The sequence below is a fragment of the Scomber scombrus genome, chromosome 20 (genome assembly GCF_963691925.1).
Source record: "Scomber scombrus chromosome 20, fScoSco1.1, whole genome shotgun sequence".
In the NCBI taxonomy this organism is placed as follows: Eukaryota; Metazoa; Chordata; class Actinopteri; order Scombriformes; family Scombridae; genus Scomber; species Scomber scombrus.
Genome location: NC_084989.1, coordinates 322,172 through 345,874, shown reverse-complemented (window position 1 = coordinate 345,874; position 23,703 = coordinate 322,172). Strand labels below are relative to the sequence as shown.

The following is a 23,703-nucleotide window of genomic DNA, read 5'->3' as shown; positions in this document are numbered from 1 at the left end:
CCGCTCCATCCCGAGGTACTTAAACTCCTCCACTTGGGGCAGGATCTCATCCCCGACCTGGAGAGTGCACTCCACCCTTTTCCGGCTGAGTACCATGGACTCGGATTTGGAGTTGCTGATTCTCATCCCGGCCGCTTCACACTCGGCAGCGAACCGATCCAGCGAGAGTTGGAGGTCACGGTCCGATGAAGCCAACAGGACCACATCATCTGCAAAAAGCAGTGACCCAATCCTGAGGTCACCAAACCGGACCCCCTCAACGCCCTGGCTGCACCTAGAAATCCTGTCCATAAAAATTATGAACAGAATCAGTGACAAAGGGCAGCCCTGGCGGAGTCCAACCCCCACTGGAAACGAGTCCGACTTACTGCCGGCAATGTGGACCAGGCTCTGACACCAGTCGTACAGGGAACGGACAGCCCATATCAGGGGGTCCGATACCCCATACTCCCGGAGAACCCCCCACAGGACTCCCCGAGGGACACGGTCGAATGCCTTCTCCAAGTCCACAAAACACAAAAAAAGAGGGACCACCAATTCTGACTTTAATCTCACAATTCTGATTTTATTTCTCAGAATTCTATATTTTTTTTTTTTCAGTGGCTCTAATACTACAAAAATAATGTATTTTTACCCTAAAACGTTCAGTTCTTAGTAAATCAACAATAGTATTTTAAAGTCTATTCTTTGACAGATAGGACGTCAGTGTAAAGATCTGAGAACTGGAGTGGAGCTTTGATTTGTTAAATGCACTTAGTCAGTACTGGTATTGGGCCATAGTCCTTTGATGATGTAAATATGTAAATGTGTGTGTCCTCTGCATAATTATGTTAATATATTTAGTTGTTTTCAATAATCTGAGCTACTGGGAGCATGTAGATGTTGAACAGAAGAGGCCCTAGAATGGAGCCTTGGGGAACTGAGATCCATTAATAATGTTAATAAGTTTAAATGTATGTAATTGAAGACCTTAACAAGAGCAGTCTCAGTGCTGTGGTGCAGTCAAAATAAGAATAAAAGATAAAAAAATATTTGTTTTCATGGCCTGTAGAAAAACACCTGAGAAAAGGGACATGTTGACAATTTGTAGTAGATCTGAGGCCATGCAATTAGAAGGGGTTGACTTGATAAGAATAACTGCACAGTTATCAAACCTTGTTAAAAACATAAAATCAAGGTTGTGTTTGACAATAAAATCATTGATTAAATGTTTTTCATGCCAAAGACCTGGTATTTAAAAAGCTAAATTCAATGTGTTAAAAGCATTATCCCCCCAGTTGTAGTACAGGCTGTGGCTAACAAAAAATGGACGCTAAATTTGATAAACATGAAGGACCAGATGAGTGCTTCCTATAATTTAGCGTATTCATCATTCCTTTTTCTGTTACCTATCAAGACAGGAATTCAGCAAGCTTTGCTGAAGTACAGGGAGAACATGCAAACTCCACACTTAGAGGCCCTTCCCCAGCAGGTTATCGAACCCAAGACCTTCTTGCTGTGAGGCCACAGTGCTTATCACTGAGCCACCGTGCTGCCACCAAGAATTGGGGCTCAGGTTCAGTTAGGGTTAGGCTTTTAGTTGGGTTGGTTAAGGTTAGAGTAAGGTTAGGTCCTCATTAAGATATCTATACAGACGTGTTTGTGTGTGTGTGTGTGTGTGTGTGTGTGTGTGTGTGTGTGTGTGTGTGTGTGTGTGTGTGTGTGTGTGTGTGTGTGTGTGTGTAGTACCAAGCTCAGGGGGCAGGACAGTCAGTCTGTTGCCCTGGATGTGAAGCTCTTTGAGTTGAGCCAACTCCCCAATCTCCTTAGGCAACGAGGTCAGATCATTATCCCTCAGACTCAACTGGACAGGAGAAAAAACAGAGGGATACACAAATTTAACGCACACTTACACTTTACATTTACATCAAATAGAAACAACTGCATCATGAATTTGTTTGACAAAAACTTTCAGCAAATTTAGTCTGGACTAAAATGTTCCAGGTGTTTTTAGACAATTTTAGCTGTTCCTCAAGTACATGACCATGATCTATCTGATCGTCTGCTAACTTAAACTGGGATAAAGTAATGTAATTGTGTGGCTCTTCTAGACTGTCCAAATATCACGATATGACGGATGAATGAAGCCCTGGCAGTGAAACAAGTTGCATGATGCTCAAATCTATTTATCCACCGTTTTATAGCCACAACAGTTGCAACCAGAGGTCTATAGGGCTCTGGGTGCAGGGTGTTGCCATGGTTACGTAGACGTATTGTGTGTGAAGTATTGGTGTACATGTTCATTTGTTATTGTCTTTACTTATAAACCTTGTTTTGTACAAGTTGCTTTCTTTCTTAGCCTCTCAAATTTTAATATTTTTGAATATTTTGCACTCTGATATTGATTGTTCCTTGCTTTTCATTTGATCAAAAATAGTTTTGGTTTTACTGCGGTTCATTTGTCTTTACTTATAGACCTTGTGATGTGCAGGAGTGTTGCTTTTATCATATAAATATGTTGACATTAATATTTATCATTTTGGATACTTTTTTTTTTTTCTTAACTGCTCATATTTTAATATATTGTTAATAGATGTTTTAAGAGATTTGCTGTTTCTTGATTTGCCTATCTCTAGTTTGTGTGTATGTGTTCACCTTCATCCAGTTATGAGCCGTGTGTGTGATTTGGTGCTTGTGCTGGAAGTGTTTTGGGGCCATATATAAAATCTTGTTTAGGGCCACCAAAATCCTAGGGCCGGCCACCAATCCACCAACCTGCCCCACTCTGCTGCATCTACATCATCATGTAGAGCACCAAACATATACAATTTATTATCTGGTCGATTTTTCATTCATGTACTCTGCTCACTGGCAATCCACTTTCTTCGTTAAATGTTCGGTGCAACTAAAACGGTTTTGTTTCTCAACCTTGGGGTCAAGTCTCCTAATAGCTTACCTTGATGTCACTAATACTGTTGTGAAAAGATTAACGTTTCTATTAAAGATTTAAGATTTCTGACAACTTCTAGCGGTTGTTCAGTTGTATAGGTCTTGCCCCCAACCAGGCGTTAATGATACTTGCTGGCAGAGAATTGTGAGTGAGGAGTGCCAGTGGGGCAACATGTCTCTGCTTCCTAAAGGACAGTCGGTGGCAACAATGGTCGACAGCATGCAAGAGAGAGAGAGAGAGAGAGAGAGAGAGAGAGAGAGAGAGAGAGAGAGAGAGAGAGAGATTAAATATCTATTAACCTGTTAGCTTAGTCCATAGTGAAAGCGGCTACTTTTGCTCCCCTAACATTAGTTGCGTCATATCTTCACAGTAAATTCTGAATATTTACATGTTGCTCCTATTCTAGCTAATATTTAATGTATGCAATCAAACTTTTAGCAAGCTACTCATACTGAATCAGTTTTCTGTGCCCTGCCTGGTGCCAAGCCCAACAGATGCAGCATCACGGTCAGCAGCCTTGTCTCCCCATCACAACACCAATGAACCAGCCCTACTACAAACTGAGAGGAGCTGAGCAGCTTTGTGATGAATGACATATTATTTGACATAATTGCAGGTGGTCCATCATTTATCCGTATTTGACAATAGTGTCTCAAAGTTATGCATCTCAAAGTAAACAAAAAATATGTTGTGCACATTCAAGAAACCCAAGTGGAACAAACATGATTGATATGGTGAACACTCGATTTTTACTCCAGTGCCACCATCAGGCCTTTTCATTTAACATCCATTTCCACTTTTACATCAACTTATTCTCTAGGTGGTATGTACATTTATTCTAAAAATCTGCTTCTTTTGTTTGTTATATAATTTTACAGACGATGATACTCATTTATGTTAATTGCCTTTCGCACATTACAATGTTGCATGCATGTTTGTTTATTTCATTTAAAAATGGTATTATTTTATTTTAAGAAGGGACAATGCATTTTAATAAACATGAGCATTTGGGTTTATTATGTGAAAATTGTGCCGAATTTTCATCTGCAGTCCCTGAAAGGTTGATGGCATATATGATGTGCATAATGTTATATTTTCGCAGCTCACTATCAGTAAATATTGTACAGTGAGTATATTGGACTAAAGCAGATGTGCAAGTCTGCAAAAGTAGAGTTATTTAAAGGGGCTATATGCGAAATACAGCTTTATTAGCTTTCAGGAATTTTATTTTTGCTATGTTAACAGATAATGGTGTATTGACATCTGGAGTAGAGAGTTACGTTACACGCCCTCTGTGTGTGTTGTTCTGGAGCCTTTGTTTTGGAAGCCGGGCCGGCCGCGCGTTCATGTTAGTGCATGTGATGCACAGGCTGCACAGAGGTGACCCTGGAATCGCCTAGAGCGAGGAAGTACCACTGTCTACGCTGCGGCAGGACACGTAAGCGGGGGATGCGAGAAGGCGTCAACGCCAGGCTAAGGGCCCAAGCAAACCGGCCATTGTGAGTGACGTCAACATCGGGTAAGCTCTGAGGAGGAGGCCTGGCTATTTACACAAACAATGTACAGCAACATCTGAGGACTGTATATACCCAGAGGAATATACAGAGACTGTGTTGGGATTTGTAAATAAATGTATTGATGATGTGACTGTTCTAAAATCTGTAAAGCTGTGTCTCACCAATAAACCTTGGCTAACTGGGGAGGTTAGCCACATTCAGATCGTACGACACTGAAGCATAGCAAGGAACAACCTAAAAAGAGGAATTAGAGAGGCTAAAAGAGTATATGGGAAAACATAGTCCAGTCATTTCACTGACATACCTATATAACCCTATATATAACCCTATATATAAATAAAAAAGAAAGATAATATTTATTAGGTTACTAACATGTGTGAAATCTGCGCCAGTATTGTTTGTGGTTGTCACAGTTACCGTGCCTCTACTTCCTGTTTACAATAAACGGCTGTTGTGTGATTCTTGTATCTCTTCTTGTCGTCTGTCATTACTGGCGCTGGATCAATCACAGCAAGCCTTTTTACGTCCTCTCTGTACAGTTTACGTTTGGCATTTTAGCCAAGCCTACAGGCAGAAGACGCGTAAATGGAAATGGTTGAGGCGGCTCATCCGTTGTTAGCGTACAGATAAGTACAGTATGGCTCGACAGACATTGCTCTCTAACTATGTCAAGAGACTTAGAACGGAGTCACCAGATGCGGCCGGACCGGCGACATCACATTTGGCGACATCACATTTGTCAGCACCTGCACCAGCTAGGCAAGCTAATGTGGGCTCAGGCTCAGCGAGGGAAGAGGGTCCTGTTGGGGGGCAAGAAGGAGCAGCCAGCCAGTCAAGCTCAGCTGGTTCATTGGCTCCAGTGGACCTGTCCGCAATAGATGAACCGGCTGCACAGCCGAAACTGAAGAAGTACCCCATCACAGTTTTTGGGCACAAGGACAGGAGTTTCTCATCACACTGGTACGAGAAGTACACATTTTTAGAATACAATGTTGTCAAGGATACCGTCTTTTGTAAAATGTGTCGGCATTTTGGAGAGAGAGGCGGGGAGGACAAATGGATATAAGGATTGGAAGCATATGAACACAGCTTGTTATAAACATGAGAGCAGCAGAGCTCACCAGATAGTTGTGGAGAAATATAATAATTACAGAGAATGTAACAAGTCTGATCATGGCACAATCGTCCATCAGCTCATCAACACAGATGGCCGACAAAGTGAGGTAAAAGAAAGAAATCGGGAGCACATAAAAGTAATACTTGACATTGTGCTTACATGTGCAAAGCAAGAGATACCTCAACGCGGATTCCGTAAACATAAAGATGAGGTGAAAAATGCCGGTAACTTCCTTGAGTTGTTTAAACTCGTTTGCAGACACAATCCAGATATACAAAGGCGACTGGATGCTATTCCGAACAATGCAAAAATGCTCAGCCATGACATTCAAAATGACTTGCTAAATGCTGCATCCACTCTGCTGTTGCGATGCATGAAAAAGGAACTGCATGGATCAGAAGGAATTTTCAATGCAATACTAGCCAATGAATGTAAGGACATATCTAAAAAAGAGCTCGTGGCTGTCTGTTTAAGATATGTGTACATGGGATCTGTGAGGGAATGAGCAATCGGCCTTGTGGATACAGAAGAAATGACAGCTGAAGCCATTACCAAAAAAATAATGGAAGTTGTGGCACCTTTGGAGTTGGACCCAAATCTCTGTGTGGGATTCGGATTTGATGGCGCGTCTGTTATGGCTGGACATAAGGGGGGTGTTCAAGCCATCCTCAGGAGCACCTTTCAAAATGCAATCTATGTGCACTGTCACTCTCATAGACTGAATCTAGTGCTGGCATCTGTCGCACGGACATCAGCTGATGCATCAACTTTTTTTGATATCCTGAACTCTCTGCACACTTTCATGTGTGGCAGTCAACGGCACGTGCGCTTCCTCGACGCACAAAAAGAGATGCACCCTGATCGGAGACCACTGGAATTGGAGTGAGGATGTGACACAAGGTGGAGTTCGAGATCAACAGCAGTGACTAAAGTGTTCACCCTTTATGACGTAATTATTGAAGTACTATCGGAATATGCAGAAGATGGAGGACAGAGTCAAATTGATGCGCAGTCATTATTACAATAGTACAACAGATGCGAACCAAGAAATTCATATTTCTCCTTGTACTCTTTAAAGAACTATTCAGCAAATCAGACTTTGCAACCAAAGGCCTTCAGTCCATCAATGTATCAGTTACAGACACGGTGGATTTGATTGAAAACCTTAAACAGTCACTGACAGACATCCGCGGCAGCGACCACTGTAACAGTGAATTCTTGAAGATGCTGGCAATGACGAATAAAATCATGGGAGATAATATTTAGAGATAAGATTTCGGGAAAGTACAGTTACTGTGTCACTGGGAAAATCTACAAGAGTGAGGAGCGACAATGACTTGCGAGCGATATTAAACCAAATAATAGACTGCCAGCTGAATGAACTCAGCGCCAGGTTCCATGACGACTCATACGGACTCATGAAAACAGCAGGAACTCTATTGGCAACTTCTTGTGAGGGCAGCTTGTCAGACATGACAAAAAATCTCAATGATGCAGGGAAGTTGTTCAATGTAAGCGTGACAGAGTCAGAGGTTTCAGTGTTTCTCCAGCACGCCACAAGGAAGAGAGCAAGAGGAGAAACTTTTAAAACTCTTTTAGATGTGATGGACATATGTAGTGAGGAAGTCTTCCCTCATATTCATGGCTTCTTAAAAGCACTGATCACGCTACCTATGACGTCATGTACAGTTGAACATGTCTTCTCCAGTGTCAAGAGAATAAAAACTGCCAATAGGAGCTCGATGCTCACCACTCGCCTGAACTCACTCTGTCTGTTAACATTTGAAAGGGATCTTACAGTCACTTTGGACTATAATGAAATTATTGATATATTCAAAAGCAAACCCCGTACACTGCTCCTATAGAGAGGGACAGAGAAAGATGTGAGGCGAGAAGTAAGCCTACTTGTTTACAACATTAATGGAATATTGTAAGGACTTGTGTTGTTGTTTTTTGCATTCATTGCAGCCTTTTGTTTCTGTTGTTTCTAATGTTAACGATGGCAAAATATAGAGATATTTTATTAGGCCACTTTATTAAAAGAAGTATATCTGTGAGTTAAAAAAAAGCCTGAGAAACACTGATGATAAGCCTACTTGTTTACAACCGTAATGAAATATTGTAAGCACTTCTTCCTTTCTTGCAGCCGTTTGTCTGTTGTTTTTATGTTCTGGTGTTTTAGGCCTAATGTTAACAAAAATGTCGAGATATTTCATTGGGCTAATTTATTAAAAATAAATATGTATGCGAGTTAAAAATAAGTGGTCTACGCATTTTTGATTTGGTTTAACACAGGAACAGGAGAGAGACAGTGGGAGTGAGAGAAAGAGAGAGGTCCGCTGGGTGAGCGAGATTAACTTTTAACGGGAGAGAGAGCGGCACACCGCGCTGTCAAAGCTCGTCTAGAGAACAAGGCAATATAGACACAAACAAGTCAGTCAGGGATAATTTCCAACTCTATGTATGTTAGTAAGTATTCTTTTTCCTATTAAATAGTGGCCCATCCTAAATTACTCTGGCCCATCCAAAATTGAAATCCTGGCGCCGCGCCTGTCAAGGACTACTCTGCTATTAAACAGCTTCTTTCCTACAGCAATCAAACTGCTTAACCAGAGAATGTGAACTGTACATAAGAGACTTTTCCTCTAAAAATATTTTAATATTTTATTAAAACCATTTATTTTATTCTATTTTAGCATTATCTTAGTTTATTTATTGGTGCTCTTATTTATTAGCTTATATTTTTTTAAAGTTTAAAATTTGCACGAAACTACTTATTGGTGGATGTGTGAAACAAAATGTTGTTTTTATGTGGAGCATAAAAATGACAAATAAGAGAATCTGAATCTGATCTTTAGGTTCTGGAGTTGTGGTTACAGCATTTGCACAGGGTTGGTGTGGCCTGTGGTAGTGGGGCTCAATGTGATATCTTTTCATTGGATCCATAACCCCTGGTGGAATCCCTCTTGGCAAACATCAACATACACTTAAACCTTTGCAGAAAAAAAAGTACTCCAACCAGGTACCCGTGTATGAGTAGTACGGCTGTCACTTATTCAAAAGATCAAGCACCAACAATTGGAAATTTGTTTGTTTTTCCTTTTATATATATATATATATATATATATATATATATATATATATATATATATATATATATATATATATATATATATATATATATATATCATATAACATATAACATAGAGCAGGTTCTAAACCAAACTCTTCAGGTTTTAATTTTAAAGAGACCCAACATTCCCACATGAGCAGCACTTAGTGACAATGGCAAGAAAAAACTCCCTTTTAACAGGAAGAAACCTCAGAACCAGAACCAGGCTCAAAGTGGGAGAACATCTGCCTCGACCGGTTGGGGTAGAGAGGAGAGAGAGGCAGAATAGGAGAGAGAGAGAAGCACATTGATAATCAACATTGAAGCTAGTAGGTCCGGGACTGGAATCTGTCATCCGGACGTCTACATATCACACTAATACACAAGCACACAGTCATCAACTGTCCACCACAATTTCCGACTGTTTTTACTGATGTCTTTCCCATAGATCTAAATGCAGATGTCACTTTAGTTATTGTTCCTACTGAAACATGAGCCAATTGAGCAGTCTTTGTAACTGAAGCTCCTACCATCCGTACCCCAACAATGAACCCTCTTTCACAGTCACATATTTTTTCCTCTTGCCATCTTTAGAATCAACTGCCATTGAGCATCATTGGATGTTAATTGCTTAACTGTACCATGCAGTGCACCTGTGTGGAAGCATCTGCATTTGTAATATTTCTCCACTGATTTATTTTGGTTTTTCCTTTAATTTGTCACCCATCAATATATTCCAGATATAATGAGCAAACTTTCTTGCTAAGATGAGGTACTGTAGGTAACTGTATTTTATTTAAACCGTTACTATAATTTTGTTGGCCCAGTAAGTCAGAAACTGTCAAGCTTATGGTAAGTAGAACTTTCCCATTCATTTGAACACGAAAGTGGTCTCTGACTATTGGACCCCACTGTACGTACACGTCCTTGGACACTGCGATGTAACAATATATCCCGGACCTCAATTCATTTTTATTCATAGACATTTTGTTGTGGAGTGGAGTGGAGTGTGTTGCTGAGTTTAAGTATCATAATGTGAAGATGAGTTGGCTGTATAAGTGCCAAAAAAGACTAAAGAGTCTATAATGTTGAAGCAGGGACTAATCTGTTAGTACTGTGAATGTCAGTCTTCATGCTATGCTATTGATTTGTTGAGCTTGGTAGCAAATGTAACTAATTGGATTTCCAACTGACTTGGCTCATTGTGTCCATTGCATTGACATTTACTTACTATTTGCAGTTTGGTCAGCTTCCCGATATCAGCAGGCAGGGCCTCGAAGTCATTGTCACTGAGATAGAGAGCACGAAGAGTGGCTGAAAAATAAGCATCTCTGTTAATCCAAATGTGTGCATCTGAGAAGGTTCTATATAACACTACAATAACACCAGTCAAACCTTATTAATAAGATTTCCTCACATACTGGACAGAATCAATCCGCACAGAGCAGTTTAACAAAGATTTACTTATTCTTGTCTAGCAAGATAACAGTGACATTGAGACAGCTTTGGTAACAACAGTGAAAAAATGGTGTCAACCCATTCTGTGTGTGTGAGTATTTTACACAAAGGAGATGACTTAAATAATATGTGGTCAAAAAGCTGCTTCTACTATAAAGTCCTATTCATCTTTTAATGTGAAATCAATATTACACTGTACATGACTAATGTAGCCGAGGCCTAGTTCCTCTTCTTCCTGCTTCCACCACCCTTATTGTCACCTCTGTTTCCACTGACTTTGGTGCTTATTTGTCCCCCTCTGACTAGTGGGCAGAGGAGTTTTTCCAAAACATCATAATTAAGATAGAGTTTAAAACAGGAAACATCTTGGTGGAGTGGAGGGCACTCAACAAGGTGGCTGAGAGCATGCTGGTTGAGTTAAGCCAAGTTTACACTACAGGACTTAAAATCTTTTTAAAACCTTGTCCAATGTCCACATCTCACAACTGTCTAATTACAGGTATGTAAAAATCCTGTCAATAAGGCGCATACTGTAGTTGATTTATGATGGACAGATAATCATGGTGGGGTTGCACATGACAGGATTTTTACTGGACATGAGTAGAGGCTGTAAAAGAGGCTGAGGAGATAAGCTAAAATAGCTTGGTAGCTAAAGTTAGCTAGCAGCAAGCTTGAAAATATCTTAACTCAGCAGGTAGTTGAGGGGCATCAGCATCTCACCCCACCTCTTTCTCTTTTTTGCTCCCTGTCATGATACACGTCTAAGGAACTCCAAAGAAAGGACTTGATGGAAAATAATTCTTACCATGTAACCCTTTATGTAACCCCATGTAATCCAGCAGTGCACTGGATTCGCATTGCTACACACTTTACTGTGCCCCTCCTCCCACTGTGGTGCACAGTGAATCGCCAAGCTACCAAACCGGCACTGTCAAGGAAATAACATCAGAGTACCGCAGTTCGCTGAGGCAATACTGCTCTTTGCACCCTGTACACCCTTACAAGATGCCAGAGTTATGTGGTCAATTGTGTTGGAGACCCAGGCAAATGTGCCGAACATCACACTGTTAATTAAGTTCATTAAGTCTGCTCATCGAGAGAAGAAGAAATCTCCCCTCATAGTACCATTATGCTGTGGTTTTACATGCAGCTGATTTGTTTTAGGCAAAAGGCGAGGCGTATAATAAGTGTCTTGGTAACAGTGTAGAAAAACTGATATGCGTGTGTTCAGATCAGTCATGGACTGAGGAGCCATCACATTAACACTGACATATTTGCACGGCTGTGGCTCAGGAGGTATAGCAGTCGTCCACCAATTGGAAGATTGGCGGTTCGATACCCAGCACCTCCAGTCTGGGAATGTCGATGTGGCCTTGGGCAAGACACTCCCGTTGCTGTGCCAGCAGTATGTTAATGTGTATGAATGGTTAGTTTCCTCCTGATGAGCAGGTTGGCACCCTGTGTGGTAGCCAGTGTTGGGCAAGCTACTTGGAAAATGTAGTGACCAATTACTGTACATTAAATGAAGCTTCACTACATTGAAGCTACCCACCAGAAATGTAGCAAGCTAAGCTGCAAAAACATGTAAAAAGTAGCTACATCAAAGCTATTTTTTTTTTAAACATCAAACCAACTTCATTCCAAGTCATTGCTATCTACTGATGAATAAAAAGGTTCAGTTCAATAGTTTATTAAACCTTTCTCTCTCTGCTTTTCCTGCTACAAAACCATGGCAACAAAAACCAACAAAAAATAAACTCACATAATCACAAAAAACAGGTGGTGTGTATATGCTATTGTGGGGGAAGTACACCTGTGTTTGCATGTATGCTTCATTTAAGGCACATTTGGAGGACAAATTGTAAATGACCTCAATAACTTGGTTCAAACCACAGGAGCAAAATAAGAAAGACGTGCTCCAAACAGTAACAGCCTGGCAAAAAATGACAAGTAACGTCAAACACGAACACGAACACATTCAGGTATTTCCCAAAGCTAACAAAAACAACAGAAACATAAACTTGTCAAGATCCGGCCATAGCGTGTCAAGAGATGAACTCGGACTATGTACCACTGTTAAAGCTGCAGTCTGTAGTTAAGAGACTTAGCCAGAAACTTTGAACGACTAGAGCTTCCAGGTCCCTCTTTCTTCTTCTCTGCTGCGCTGCAGTCGTGCCTTGAAAGCCCCTCCCTACAGAGGAACCTGCCGTGCACGCTTCATGCACGTGAAGGCTCTTCCCCACAGTAAGAGAGGAAACCTATTTGACTGAGTGAGAGCACGCGCTGTGCGGGGGAAGGGGGCTGCCAGCAGCTTGTATACAGCATCATCAAACTTGGGTAAATTGAATATTAGACCAGGATTGGCTCCAAACTTCTTGTGATGGCACAGATTATGCGTGTGAGGCCATCTCTTAAAACCAGATTTTCTATGAGCTCAGAGAAATTTTCCACTTTCTGCAGATGAATGTGAAAACAACCTTCTCGTGTCAAACTCTGTACAGTGAAGCTTAATCATCCAACTGAAGGGAACAACGAGAAAAAGCTTCTTAGCAATAACTATACTTAGTCATTTACTTATTACACACAGCAGGCTGGTGGTGGTTGCACACACTCTCCTCAGCCAGGTGAGGTATGGTGGGGCAACATTTTGCCGCTTCCTGTATCAGTCATCTCAAATTACTTCATATTGTGACTGATTGTATGACAGAGAAAATTATTTTGTGTCATTTGGATGGAAAATGCATGCTAAAAGAAAGTTGCCGGTGTAGTCTGAAAAGTTGCTAAATCTAGTAACATATTTACCAAGTTGGCATCAATGGTTGCACTACTGCAAGTATGTGGTTTCTGGGGTGCTTTTGTGTGTGTGTGTGTGTGTGTGTGTGTGTGTGTGTGTGTGTGTGTGTGTGTGTGTGTGTGTGTGTGTGTGTGTGTGTGTGTGTGTGTGTGTGTGTGTGTGTGTGTGTGAGAAAGTGAATGCACTTACTGAGGTAAAAGAAGTTTCCAGGAAGGGAGCTGTGGTTGAGATTGTTGTAGGTGAGGTCCAATACTTCGAGAGCTGGCAATGAACCAAATCCTCTGGGCAAGGTGCTCAGACGGTTCATGCTGTGCACATAATCACACACATGAAAAAACATAAATTAGAGAGTTACATTTTCTTAAATCAAATTCCTTTCAGTTTGGTGACCAATTAATTGAAATGATATCCTAATAGTGAAACCCAACAGATCATTGGGTATGTTTGTCTCAACTGATCATTCATTTAAATAAACTAGTTTGTACTGTGGTCGCCATAACAACATGATAGTATATTAGGAAGTTTGTAAGGGATAGTGGAATCAGTGTATGATTCCAGAGGTGTGAGTCAGTAAAGGTAGGTACCACTGCAAGATGCACACACAAATAATCAAAAACATCACACACACACACACACACACACACACACACACACACACACACACACACACACACACACACACACACACACACACACACACACACACACACACACACACACACACACACACACACACACACACACACACACACACACAATATCTGAGACTGCTCTTGGATTTTTTAAAAATTGAATACTGTGTATAAGCTACTATATGGCTCCATGTGACTCTTGGTGTTTTGTTTCCCCAAAGCACTGCATAGCAGCGGTGCTACACCCAAATCCAAGACAGATATCAGATATCAAGTTACGTATGTTTGTTTTTGTGAGTTTTTATGTATCCTATTGAGTGCTGGGTGTAACGCGTTACTGTTATCACATTACATTAACCTGTAACGCAGTAACTTAGCATGTTACAGTGTCTATAGTCAGTAATCACATTACAGTTACTAAACAAACAAGTATTACGTTACTTGCGTTACATTAGTTCTTCAAATATTATGTAAAAATTGGGCAAAAAAAAAATCAAAAGGTGCGTTTCATGCATGCTTGCGGTACAACTGCCTGCCAGACCTGTCATGCTAACACAAAGCTGATAGAGAAACAATCATGGACCCGCAGTGTATGCAGACCACAACCAAGCAGCCAAAGTTTGTGCGTTGCTTGTTAATCTCCATCTTTCAGAAACAAACTCAGCAAAGTAATGATAATAGTGAACGGACGGCGGGGGGGGGGGCATTAGACAGGAATACTTTGGTGAGCTATCTGGACCGGTGTTATGTCAGGATGGAAACGCCATCTAGAAACAGGTTATCTATATATTATTTCAAGGCAGTTATCATTTGTACAATGTGGTGTTATGATGGTCAAAACTCGTATTTTATTTGTTTATATAATATTTTTACACAACATCGCTGGCGTTACTTAGGTGTAATGCAAAAGTAATTTTTGTTTGAATTTGTCAACAAGTTTCTTGATATGATGAATGAATGTGAATTTGAAGTTGAGCAAAATGCCAAGGTTTTATTATTCCTTTTGATAACTGAGCTGTTGATAGTAGAAATACGCAGATTACTGTGGTGTGAGTTCATGGATCTTGAAAAAAACGAATCTTGTTTCATCTGCATTAACTCAGTCTGAGACTAAAGAAGGAATGTTACATTGCATGAAAGTAAATTGCAGTTTCTCAATGGCTAATTGAACAGAATCAGCGATAAAGTATAAAACAGTATTGTCTGTGTACAGATTGATGGATACCTATGGCATGCCCTCACTAAAAGGCAAGAATCCAGACTGATCCCCCCTATGTCTGGCCAGTGACCAGTCTTCATTCCTATTCTTAAAAAGAGCAGGTAAGTCAGGAAAGAACCAGGGCTTAGCCTGTTTTTTATTCTTAATTTTTCAACAGTGCATGTTTACCGGCAATGGAGAGGAAGGATTTTCTGAAGTGGTCAAGAGCTAGTTTGACGTCTGAGATAATAGGAGTTGCTGTGAATATCACTATAAAAAGGGTTCTTCATTAAAAGCTTTAACATTTCTTTTAGTAGCTACATGTGATGGTGCTCTTTGCAGTTGTGTTTCTTACACAAGCTGTAAGCGATCACTGACATCCAGGTCTCTGTTGGAGAGCATTTAATTTGTTAGGGTTGATTTTGTGTTATCTTTTGGATTTGGACACCCTCTACAGTATTTAAATGATTAGACCCTATGTTGTTTTTAAAGCTAAAACGTCAAAGCATTTTGGAATGGTAGCTGCATGTCGTACTGTGACTGAAAACTAAGATTTTGATCACCACTCCTCCTCCTCTTCTAAATCTGTCTATCGTATACAAATTAAAACCCTTCACAGATATGATATATTGTTGTTACTGTGCCTCGCTCTCCCTCTCCTCTTTCCCTTTTTCCTCCCTCCCTCTCACTCTCTCTCTCTTTCAAACTCTCTCCATCAACCTCAACCTGTCAAGGCAGATGGCTGCCCTTCTAAGGCCCGACTGATTGATTGATTGATTGATTGATTGATTGATTGATTGATTGATTGATTGACTGATTGATACATTTCGACTCATTGATAGTCTTCTTTACCCAAGATTCAGATAATACTAAAATATCAGGGTCTGCCTAAGCAACCCAGTCTCAAAGCAAAATGTAAAAAAAAAGGTGTGTGAGTGGGAGGGGGCAGCGGGCCGGAGGGCTTTCCTTATGGCAACGCATGATGTCACTCGGGATTACCCCTGTCGTCCAGTTTTTTTCTTTATTCCTCTCAACAATGACAGCTGATCAAAAGGCGGTTATGATGCACAAAACAGGATACAGGAATTATAAATGAATCTATTCATTAAAATGAGCACGTCCAGTGAAAACACACACATCATTTGTTGTTAACGATCTCAAATCACTTGTTAAATGTAACCTCATCAGCCTTCCTGTCACCAATATTACTGCTCTTGTAAATCTCTTCTCATCTCAGAATATTCACAGAAACATAATAAAGACAAGAAGGTTGTTAAATTAATCTTACCGCGCGTGGCCGAGTTTATTGTAGGAAAACTAAATGATGTTGAATGGAAACGTACTTAGAAAACGTTACCAGCTAACGTAATCCACGGCAAAATGACAAAACATTGTATTCCTATAATTTTGTGGCACACTTGAAAACTACTTGGTAATAAGTGATAAACTAGAGAAATGAGCGGGCAAACGTTTTCCCTTTTTTTTCGAGCGACAAACGCGAATGAAGTGAATGAAGCGATGATCCAAAAATGGACATTTATGATCAAGCGGCGCGATAGAAGCGATTCAAGCGATTTTTTAGCATCAGACGCTTTTGGTCTGAAGGCAGCTTAAGAAGAGCGTCCAAGGTGGGAACATTGCTGTGTACAAACAACTGACTGGCACTCGTCCATCTAGGGAGCTTCAACAAGATTCGCAGTGCATCATTATATACCACCCGAAGTTTGTTAAATTTAGCCTTACTGTAACTGCACCACAAGTGGGCAGTATACAGTGGAGTACAATAGGCTTTAAACAAAGCAATTTTAAGAATGATTCAAAGGTTCCTGAATCACTCAATATATTTTACAGATAGTGAATCTAAATGTGAACATATTTCCATCTCTATTTTGAGGGGCCTACTACAAGAGTAATGGTGCAAGGATTTATCTTTGACGAATACTTGATCAGATAGATAAGTTGTAGTAGACACTGGCTGAATTTTATTTATTAAAGATAAAGATTTTAACAGTTGACATCCCTTCCCTCCAAAAAAAAGTGCTTGAACTTGAACTTAAGTATTCAACATTCACATACATGTAGTAATTGTAATTTGTAATTCACTGTCCTCAAACACATATTCACCTGTTGAGCAAACATAACACATAAAATACATGGTATATTTTCCAACCTTCTTGCGACTGCATGTATGGATGTGCCATCCTGTATGTAAATGTAATGTAATTTTTATTTTATTTAAACAGGGACAGTGCACAATAAAACATTAACCTTGTATAAAACGAGGAGAGATGCATTGCACCAGGTTTTAGCAAGTTGCTACTATCCGCCCATAGTCCCTGGGCAGGTAGATCAATAGAACATTAACAAGCTGGACTACCTGTGTAATCTGATTGGGCTGCAGCTACCACCTCAAGCTACCAGTAGTGACAAGGACACTGGCTGAACATCAAACTAGGGAAGAATCAGTCAGGAAGGATAAGGAAACAGCAATTGTCTGTGACTACCATGTAAAACCATTCCCTTCTTGGGGGTTGTCTTGCTTTTGCCTCTCCATTGCACCTGTTGTCACTTTCATTAGGACCAAAGCAGCTGAACTGATTAAAAATCACTTTTGCTTCCTTAATGGACAGATTGATGTCCCTGAAGTTAAACTGACTTGGTGTTATACTGATTAAGTGTAATTTTTTGAGCAGTGTCGATAACTGAAAAAACATCTGGTATATTCGTTCTCCTCTGCCATGGCGCAAGTAGTTTTTAACTTGATTTATCTTTGAAAAGGATCTCTCTGCTGTTGTGACAGTGACAGGTACAACATGAACAATACCAGGGTAGAGCAAACCTCAGTAAATACAGATATGACTAAAAGGCGATTCACAATAAGTATCTTTGCATGCTGGGAGACCCGGTGCCATGATGACCTGCATTAACATGCTTTGGCTTTGGCATGTTAGCTATTGCTACAGGGGCCAGATATTGTAGAAATGCTTATGTCCCCAAATTCAGTTCATTCGTTTGTTTGCTGCTTGTCCTTGTGGACTGACCATCACGTCAGTCATCAAATAAGTAGCCTAGAGAACATCTCAAAGGCATAGGCAGACAGATAAGCAAGCTGGGAAGATTTAGTGATGAAGTATTGCCATCTGAATTTACGCACATGTATACCCATGGTGTGTGTGTGTGTGTGTGTGTGTGTGTGTGTGTGTGTTTGTGTGTGTGTGTGGGTGTGTGCGTAACCAACTGACAGGTCATAGGGACAACTATTCTATTTCAAATCTATCATGTGTGTTTGACAAATGAGATTAAGCACTTACTAGATTCAAATACACAGAAGAATGTCCATAACACACACACACACACACACACACACACACACACACACACACACACACACACACACACACACACACACACACACACACACACACACACACACACACACACACACACACACACACACACACACACACACACACACACACACACACACAGAGCCAACAGAAAAATAAACAGACAATGAAAAGTGAATGCACAGGCTGAATAGCAGTATGAGGCTTACACTGTCCAGATTATGTTTGTCTGTGGATCAATACACACCACGGCTCCCCTCCTAATCCTCCTGTCAGTGCCACCCAGGCTGTGTGAGCCTGCACTCATATCCAAACAGACACAAAAGGAATTTCTAGCCAGCAGGTGAGCAACTGAACTTCCCCTCGCAAATGTGTTACACAAATACATTAACACACTTCCAAATCATTAGGGGTTCAAGTCCAAAATGCTAAAACTTGGAAATATCAGATTTTGCCCATTGACTGGAAATTGTGTGCAAGTGCTGCCAAAGAAATAAAATGAATTGTCCAGATGGTGGCGCTGTAACAACAAACTTTACATTTTGCCATATAACTTTTGAGCCACAAGTCTAACAAACACAATTCTGTGGGTCCAGATTAATCTGTCCATATAAACCATGCCCATTTGTGCCTATGTAGTTATAAGACCTTTTTGACATTTCCTACTAAACTGTAGGTCTTTTTGCTACCAACGTTTCTGTGGATCATTATTGGACCAAGCATATCAAGAGGTGCATAAAGCTTGTTCATATTTTTTTTTTCATTTTTAAGATATTGACCAATGAACTTCAAAAGGGCATGGCTCAGCACATAAATAGACCCAAGTCAACAACCATTGGGCAGATCATCACAAAACGTTTAGGATATTACCCACATAAGTACTTGAAACATACCCCAAAATTATTATTCAAATGAACCACTAGGAGGAGCTACAAATGCAAAAAATGTCCATGGCATAACAAATCACATTATAAAACAATTCACGATTGTTCAAGTTGTTTGTCTAATCATGACAAAAAAATTATTTACAATGTTGAACCATATGTGAAACACTGTTTTGAAACGCCTTATAAGGGGTGCCACCAGTTCCAAACAGTTTGTTTAAACATCTCCAAACTTGGATGGATATTTTTAATGACGCTGTGAAGCTGTCAACTTCTAATGGTCTGTGTTGGCTTGAACCTGGAATTGCCACTTCCAGCTATATTTTTGAAAGCGGATATGTTCGTATGCTTTGTAACACCCCCAAACAAAAAATGAACACTTCAAATTAGTATATTGATTGTTATTTATGTTTGAGCACTACTTATGTTCAAAACAGCAGAGGCAAATGAAGGTTATTTTAGCTGAGGTTCAAATATCACTGGTTTAACCAAATCTTGAAATCAAACTGTGTCATGACCAGGACTGCAGCTATCAATTATTTTTGTAATCGATTATTGTAACGATTATTTAATCGATTAATCAAGTAATCGAATAGATTAATTTTCCTTATTAAATAGCAATAGTAAAAATGAGAAAAAGGACAAAAAAGACATGTCTCTGAAAATGAACAATTAAGTGGGTTTTAATCAAAACTAAACCCATTTATTACATTTAACTTTTGTACCTTCTGAAACAAATACATGAAAATAATAATGCAGTAAAGTCAAATGACTTTGAAACAAGAAATATTTAAGATGTATAACTTAAACCAAGTTTGAATATTCGATTTTTTAAAAATCAAAACTAAACCCATTTAGTGCATTTATCGTCAGTACCTTCTGAAACAAATACATGAACTTACTTACTTTTAGTGTGACTGATTTTATTTTTTGCATCATTAGGCTACCGTACAAATTAAGCGAAAAATTTGCCTCGATCATTTTTTGTAATCAAATTATTAGAATAATTCGAGTAATCGTTTCAGACCTAGTCATGATAAAACCTATAGTTCAACCATCCTTTCATCAAGCTCTTAGACCTGGTTGCTGTTTTGTCATATAGCCTAATGAAACAAATCAAGTAGAAAGACTCAAAGTCTGGGACAGCCTAAGGGGGCGATTTGTGTTTCACTGTGGAGGGGGACTGCAGAGATGGAGATAAGGAATCTACTGACTAAAGTAGAATCTAGTGTGTGTGTGTGTGTGTGTGTGTGTGTGTGTGTGTGTGTGTGTGTGTGTGTGTGTGTGTGTGTGTGTGTGTGTGTGTGTTTGTGTGTGTGTGGTTTGTGTTCTTGGAGGGAACAAGAGAATGATCAGATAGTAGACAGGCCTTGCCTCAGGGCAGCAAATACAATAAAAAAGGCATCTTAACAATCTGCTGTACTGCTCCTGCACAAATCTACAAAGAATGAGAATGGAAGGGTAGAGCATATGTGTAAAACATTTTTGTAGAGTAGGACATACCCAAGGTTGAGGTGTTTGAGCTTCTGAAGACTGCTAATTTGAGTTGGCAGCTCCTCAATCTGGTTGTTGAAGATGTTTAGAACCTCCAGGTTCTTCAGCTCAGAGATGTTAGCAGGCACCGCTGAAAAACACAGAAAAATGACACACATATCAGACTAATAACTCCACTAGTTGCTGTGTCAGCCTTGCTGTTGTTGGCCCATCTCCTTGTTGATGTGTGAGCAGTACACATATCACAGTTTGTGTCTTCACCTCCATCCACACATTTATTCCCTCATCGTCTGCAGCCAGAGAGGCGGACACAGATCAATGGACTGATAACAAAGAGCAGGAAGTTTATAGGATTATCAGGCTGATCAATGGAAGAAGGGTGAGATGGAAGCAGAGGGAGGAAGACAAGAGTACACCAGCCAGGCCCTGACCTGAATGCTGCCACGAGGATGAGTAGTGGAGAGGTGAGGTCCGGGCATACTGATACTGTATCAGTTGGACCTGTGTGCTTCTGTTTGCGTGTGTATGGAAGATGAGAGGGGTCATTAAATTACCACATCCCATGTGCATGTGGTAGCATGACTTGAAACAGCTCCAGCACATACATGCATACACGCTTGTCTGCCTCACACTTTTTCATCAACACACAAACTTGTACAACACGACCAAACTCCTGTCAATGATTTTGCGGCTTTTCAGTAGCTTTACTTTGTGTGTAACTGCCAATTCATCTGGTTTAGAACAATGTACAATATATAACATCAATAAAAATCACAGAATCTCAAAATAATGACATTTAAAGTCAATTACCGTAATTTAATTTAATGCAATATTTTTCATTTAAAAGTGGGGTGGGTCTTATACACCAGTAAAATACAGAAAGAGGTTGGATCTGGATATGAGTATAGGTATTTAAAAGGCTGTCCACACTCAGAACAATAACTATAACTGTAAAGATAACGTGAGCGTCCACACTTATGAACTATAACGTCCTATAAACAGCAGTGTCAAGCATGAGCTGCACACTCCAGCTGTGTCAGCAGCTAGTGAAAATACACTATTGATGACCTGTTAATGCTGTATGTTGTGTGGAAAAATGAATGTGTGTTGATCAGAAGTATTTCACACACTAGTTTCTGTGATGTTTCAGTATTTACAGAGCAAACTGATGTTGAAGCGCAATGTGCAAAAGCGTTTCCCTGCTTAGGCTGCTGCCCCCGCGACCCGAGCCCGGATAAAGCGGCAAGAAGATGGATGGATGGATGGATGGATGGATGGATGGAGGTTGAATTACAGGCTGGATTATTGTAATTCATTATTATCAGGCTGCCCTAACAAGTCTCTAAAGACTCTCCAACTGGTCCAGAATGCAGCTGCACGCGTTCTGACAAAAACTAGAAAGAGAGATCACATTACTCCTATTTTAGCTTCACTGCATTGGCTTCCTGTAAAATCTAGAATAGAATTTAAAATCCTTCTCCTCACTTTAAAGCTCTTAATGGTCAGGCTCCATCATATCTTAAAGAGCTCATAGTACCTTATGTACCTACCAGAACACTGCGCTCCCAGAACGCAGGCCTACTTGTGGTACCTAGTATCTCTAAAAGTAGAATGGGAGGCAGAGCCTTCAGTTATCAGGCTCCTCTCCTGTGGAACCATCTCCCAGATTCGGTCCGGAGGGCAGACACCCTCTCTACTTTTAAGAGTAGGCTTAAAACTTTCCTTTTTGATAGAGCTTATAGTTAGCTAGCTCCTAGTTTATGCTGCTATAGGCTTAGACTGCCGGGGGACTCCTACCTCCATGATGCACTGAGCTCCTCTCTCCTCCTCTCTCTCTCTCTCTATCCATCCATCTATATCCAATAACATTCATGTACTATTAATGCATTCAGTAACCTACACTTCTTCCCCGGAGTTGTCTGTGCTTTCTCATCTCACAGGCAATCTGGGCCTGTAGACGTCCGGATGACAGATTCCAGTCCCGGACCTTCTAGCTTCAATGTTTATTTTCTATGTGATTCTCTCTCTCTCCTATTCTTCCTCTCTCTCCCCTCTACCCCAACCGGTCGAGGCAGATGGCCGCCCACTTTGAGCCTGGTTCTGCCTGAGGTTTCTTCCTGTTAAAAGGGAGTTTTTTCTTGCCATTGTCGCTAAATGCTTGCTCATGTGGGAATGTTGGGTCTCTTTATAAATTAAAACTTGAAGAGTTCGGTTTAGAACCTGCTCTATGTGTAAAGTGCCTTGAGATAACTTTGTTGTGATTTGGCGCTATACAAATAAAGATTGATTGATTGATTGATTGATTGAGGTGCAGTAGCCTAATCGCAAACAGTGACAGCTCTGATATTATATAATTAATAAATACTGGTGCATTCAAATAAACCAGTCTTTAAGTGTTTTTACCAGCATGACACCCCCCAAAAATAAACTGCGTGTTATACACCGGTGTGACTTATACACCGGTTTTTACGGTAACTTTCAGAATTATAATAAACATACAGTAGGCCAATAAAATAAAGTATAAAATAGTTAATTCTAAAATGGTATTAAATCATGAATTAATCTACAATTAGCAGGTGTTGCTCAGTTGTCCACCAATCGGAAGATTGGGCAAGATACTCAACCCCAAATTGCTCCTGATTGCTGTGCCAACGGTCTATGAATGTATATAAATGGTTAGTCTCCTCCTGATGAGCAGGTTGGCCTCCTGTGTGGTAGCTCATGTCATCAGTGTGTGTATGTGTCAATGTGACATGTAATGTAAAAGCACTTTGAGTAGCCAAACATACTAGCACAGCACTATTTAAGTACAGTCCATTTGCCATTCTTATGACCAGTATATTTTGTAGAAAACAATAGATGAACCCAAAGATTACAAAAATGTTTTATTTCCTATAAATTTACAAACTACTATCACTACCAAATCACACATTCTGAGCAACAGTTAGCATATGCTAGCTAGTTTAGCTCAACAAACAATAACCCACAAAACAACAATAACTATCAACAGTTATAACCCTTACAACCTTAACTAATGTGCTGTTACAGTCTAAATAGTCTAAATCTGAAAAAAATAACTTTAATCTTTAATCTAAGAGGTTAGGCTACGTTAGCATTATTGACAGTTGTATCCACTCCTACTCAGTAACCTGACTTTACGACACACACTACAAACGTAAATTAAATAAACTATTAAGGGTACACTAATAAAATCTGAATGT

General features: G+C 40.1%; 1 protein-coding gene across 1 annotated transcript in view; it reads right to left on the bottom strand.

The window, feature by feature from the left end:
* rsu1 (Ras suppressor protein 1) overlaps positions 1 to 23,703 on the bottom strand; it is a 77,943-nt gene that overhangs the window by 36,387 nt on the left and 17,853 nt on the right. The window contains exons 4-7 of the mRNA XM_062441470.1: positions 20,492 to 20,612; positions 13,117 to 13,235; positions 9,907 to 9,989; positions 1,729 to 1,843 (exon numbers count right to left, since the gene is read on the bottom strand). Coding sequence (XP_062297454.1) covers positions 1,729 to 1,843; positions 9,907 to 9,989; positions 13,117 to 13,235; positions 20,492 to 20,612 — 438 coding nt within the window. The remainder of the gene's footprint in view (positions 1 to 1,728; positions 1,844 to 9,906; positions 9,990 to 13,116; positions 13,236 to 20,491; positions 20,613 to 23,703) is intronic.